Here is a 4,814-nt window from a genome sequence, read left to right as displayed (position 1 = left end):
TATAAAGGTGGTCATAATGGATTGACGGTCCATAAATTGCCAGATGGCTCCTCCATAAAATGGATTTTGTATATATAAAAAAAAAACCATGTTATAGCCAATATGCGTTTTAATGGTATGCCACAACCATGTGTATATTTAAAATGTTGAGTGCACTTCTTTTTTTCTGAAAACAAGGACATGTGAGGACATAGAATTTTCATTTTTTATTTGTTAAAAAATATACTTTTTGATATTTGATAACCTAAAAATGTATTTCATATTAAAAATATTATTATAGGATATTAAAATAATGTTACAACATCGGTGAACGTGTCATGTTCTGTGTCCATGCGTCGTGTCGTGCCCCTTAGACATATAGATTTAAAGTGAATGTGGCATGCATAGTGACAAACATGAGTGATAAACTGATATATAGTAACAAAAAGAAGGCGATATTTTGCTTCTTGTGTTAGGTATTTAATATAGCAGATATTTTCACAATAACATGATATTACCATTTAAATAAAAATCAATGCATTTATTGAAATACTTGTTTTTATCAGCAAAATATTGGGAAGAATATTCGTTTTATTGCCACGGTTTTTTAACGTTTATTCTTCTGTATTTTTAATGTTTATTTCTGATAAGATTTTCCCAATAAAGAGGCAAGACAAATTTAAAAAAAAAATAGAATCTCATGATAAATTCGTGGCCAAAAAAACGTTTATAACGTTTTGTCACTATGGTGAGAGGAAATTTAAATTGGAGCTCCAACAGCCTGGAACTTGGCTGCTTCTGACGTTTTGCAGCAGTCAGCAGATAGGGGGCCACTAGATTTTGTTGTTCACATTGATGATATGTAAGACCATCAGAAAGGTCCCCTGCAAAAGACTTAAATCATCACACTCACTTTTATTGCTATATTGTCCATCACATTATAATTTTTTAATGGCTCATAAACTTGTTTTCTTATGATGAACTTTTCTTTTGTTGATAATAGACATCTCTTTCTCATTCTCAGAACTGAACATAATAGTTTAGTGTTTTATGATAGATTTTAACCGTTAGATGTTTTTAGCATGCTATATATATATATAGAGAGAGAGAGAGAGAGTAATGGGTCTGTGCTAAATAGCGTGCTAAAAAGGTTTTTCAAGCTTTTTTCATTTTATTTTTAAATTCTCACCGTACAGATGTGATCTATATAATTGATTTAACACGGTTTAACACCGAATGGGTTTAACACGGACCCATTACTTTATATATATATATAAAGAGAGAGAGAGAGAGAGAGAGAGCAGCTGCCTACACTGCTCCATGCTTACCCAGGGGTTTTGAAGGATTTTTTATCTATATATTTTGAATCTGACTGTATAGATGCGCAAGTAGGTTTTTTATGAGGTTTAAAAATTGATGTCTTACTTCTATAAATATCATAAATATTCAAGGCTTAAAGTTCATATTTTTTTATAGAAAAACAAAATCCAAGTATTATTTTCTAGCAAATCGATGTATGTGTGGTGGGTATCATGGCACGAGTGATGTATCTTTGTCTGTTAATTGAAAGTTCACTTGGTTTTTTCTGTGTTGGGGTAAGGGTGTCAATGGGTCGGGTTTGGTTCAGACCCAGGTGGAACTAGACTTGGACCCAATTTTAGGGTATGGTATCAGGTTGGGACCCAGGTCTAATTGGGCCCAGACTCAGGTCTAATCAGGTCCACTATAAGAAAAATATACCCGGGCTCGATAAGAACTGCATTAACCAGACCAAGACCATACCCGTTAAAACCATATTTTTTTATCATTTTTATATTGAAAAATTGCAGGTCTTAATCAGAACTTGGGTAAGGTCCGAGTCTGGTATAAAATTGAACAAATTATACCCAGGTCCATGTATTAATAGGATGCTCTTAATTGGGTCTTATTATTTATCACCATACCCGGACCCTATAGGGTTTGGTTTGGGTCAGGTCCAAAGAAACCCGACCCATTGACTAGTTGGGGGGCATAGGTTTAGGCATTCAGGGTGTCAACAGGTCGGGTTTGGTTTGAACCCAAGTATAACCGAACTTGGACCAGATTTTTTAGTATGGTATCGGGTCTAGACCTAGGTCTAATCGGGTCCACTGGAAGAAAAACCAGACTTAAACCCGATTTTCAGGTATAGTATCGGGTCTGAACCTGGGTTTAATTGGATCCATACCTGGGTCTAATCGAGTCCACTATAAAAAAACCATGTCCAGACCCTGATAAGAACTACATGAACCAAACCCGAATCATACCCGGCAAAACCATATGTTTTATCATTTTTACATTGAAAAATTGCAGGTCTTAATAGGAACTCGGGTCGGGTCCAGGTCTGATATAAAATTTCACAAACTATACATGGGTTCATGTATTAATTGGTCTTTCGAGTTTGGATTTGGGTCTCGGGTCTTTTTATTTAACACCGTAGGAGTCTATAGGTTAGGGTTGGGTCTCGGTAAACCAGGCCCATTTAGGGATGGCAGTGGGGCGGGGCGGGTGTGGAGACGCCCCGCCTCAAGATTAGAACCTCCATCCCCTCACGGAGATGGATTTTAACCTTCACCCCCGCCTTCATCCTTGTTTCATGTCCTACATCCCCGGTTCAAACGGGGATGAGGCAGGGTGGGGTTATTGCGGGGAAAAGTGGTGGGGACGGGGCGGGGATGAGGCGGAGATCGCGGTGGGGACAGGGCGGGAAAAAGTGTATGTCCATCCCTGCCTTCATCCCTAAACGGGGATGGATTTTAACCTTAGTCCCAGCCTCCATCCCCGTTTCATACCCTTCATCCCCGGTCCAAATGGGGTGAGGCGGGGCGGGCCCCCGCTTTCCCCCGGTCCACTGCCATCCCTAGGCCCGTTGACACCCCTAAGTGTCCTAAGTGTAGAGTATCTGGATGGTAGTAGTGCAATACATATACGTCATTCCTTTTCTTTTTTCAGTAATAAAGAAGGAAAAAGGAAGATGAGGGAAAGGAAGAGAAAAAGCGGGGAAAGGAGGGTGTTTGATGAAGCCGGTTGCGAGACATGAACTCATTTATTCAATTACCCTTAGATTCTCCCCCACCCCCCATTTTTAAGGTCACACCCTTGCTTGTATATCTCCCCTCTCACTCTAGAAAGAGAAAGAGAGAAGAACCAACCAACAATCCTCTCTCTCTCTCTCTCTCGCCCATCAAAAGTTCAAAACCATTGCATCTTATCATTGGGAGGAACTCTCAACTCTCTCTCTCTCTCTCTAACGAGTAGGGAGAAGAAGCACCCATCTCTCTCTCTGTATGGAGACGCAGAAGCAGGAGGTAGAGGAAGACGAAGACAAGGGAAGAGAAAGAGGAGGGACCCATCTGAAGATGGTGACAACCACCAGAGACACAACGGTCCACCTGGTTCTGCCCAAGCCAGAGCCCGATTCGGTGAGGTTGGAGGGTGGGGAAGACGACGAGGAAGACAGAGACGAAGGAGGGAACCGGAGACCGAGAGGGGCGGTCGAACCGGTGGTGAAGAGGGCGCGCAGCTCCAACAGGGACCGCCACACCAAGGTGGAGGGCAGGGGCCGTAGGATACGCATGCCAGCCACGTGTGCGGCCAGGATCTTCCAGCTCACGAGGGAGCTGGGCCACAAATCCGACGGCGAGACGATCCGCTGGCTCCTCGAGCACGCCGAGCCGGCCATCATTGCCGCTACCGGTACCGGAACCGTCCCGGCCATCGCCGTCTCGGTCGAAGGCACCCTCAAGATCCCCACCGACCACCCCTCATCTTCCTCCGCTGCGGCCACCCTCCACTCCCCCTCCTCCGACTCCAAGAAGCGACGGCGGAAGCTCCCCACCACCACCGCCGCCGTCGCAACGACCAGTTTCGGTACCAACGGCCAATCTCCGGTGATGGTTCCGTTCTGCTCGTCGATGATGTCGCACAGCATCTGCGGGCCCATGTGGGCCGTCGGCGGGGAGGGGGTCCTCCCCAGCGCCGCCGTGGCCGGAACCATCTGGATGGTCCCCTTCAGCGGCCACCCGCAGCCATCGGCGGTCCCGTCCGGAGGCATCCAGCAAGTCTGGACCTTCCCGGTCCCGCCCGTCCCCTCGCTCGTAAACGTCGCCGCACGGCCCATCTCCGCCCTCTTCTCCTCCACCAACGGCGTCCTCATGCCCCACCTCAACCTCGCCACCGCCCCAGGCTCTCAGGCCCCGACACCACCACCTTCTCCTCCGGCGTCCTCCGGTGCAGCCGCGGAGGATCCAGGTGGCGGCGGCATGGCCGAGCTCCACCAATTCATGGGCGAGAAGCAGCAGGAGCAAGACAAGGGTAACAGTAATCATGAAACTTCCCCAATTGCCCTCGAAGAATAGATTTTACTTCCATTTTCTATTTTCCTTTCCATGTAAAAAAAAAGAAAATCTCAGATTCAAATAGCTTAACCCTATTCCCTACTGCTTCAACCCAAAGTCTTTTGGTTAGTTTATGGCATTTTGGATGAATTTAGGATACTTTCGTAATATTAACGAAGATGAAGGAGGTTTGTGTCATCTCGGCTATCAGGTTTCTCTCTCTCTCGCTTTGCTTGGTTTTTTAAATCGGGGCTTTATGTGGGGTTGAGCGGTGGGACCCTCGGGTGGAGCAAAGTGATTCCACGTGTCGGTGGAGGAGTGGTTGCGAATAACCGAGTGGTGGGGGCCTTGGGTTCGGCGGTGGTCAAAGGGAGGGAGGGAGGGAGGTGGGGCCCGGGGGCTCATCTGTGTTTTCTGGGGCAGTGCTCCGTGGACCACCACCAGTCATGTGAATTGCTCGGGGTTAGGTGCTCCAGGTGG

The 4,814-nt window shown here is 46.0% G+C and overlaps 1 protein-coding gene across 1 annotated transcript; it reads left to right on the top strand.

Moving 5' to 3' along the window:
- Positions 1-2,976: 2,976 nt before the first annotated feature.
- Positions 2,977-4,532, top strand: LOC149817667 (uncharacterized). Its single transcript, XM_089984094.1, has one exon. It carries the CDS (start codon positions 3,285-3,287, stop codon positions 4,353-4,355), a length of 1,071 nt encoding a protein of 356 aa, XP_089840220.1. The 5' UTR covers positions 2,977-3,284; the 3' UTR covers positions 4,356-4,532.
- Positions 4,533-4,814: the final 282 nt, after the last annotated feature.

Source organism: Nuphar pumila, chromosome 13 (assembly GCF_984573655.1).
Source record: "Nuphar pumila chromosome 13, dmNupPumi1.hap1.1, whole genome shotgun sequence".
Classification (NCBI taxonomy): domain Eukaryota; kingdom Viridiplantae; phylum Streptophyta; class Magnoliopsida; order Nymphaeales; family Nymphaeaceae; genus Nuphar; species Nuphar pumila.
This window is presented reverse-complemented; position numbering and strand designations above follow the sequence as displayed.

What these genes read in the sequence shown, in the direction of transcription:
- LOC149817667 (XM_089984094.1), top strand. Translation starts at nt 3,285, where the DNA reads ATGGAGACGCAGAAGCAGGAGGTAGAGGAAGACGAAGACAAGGGAAGA.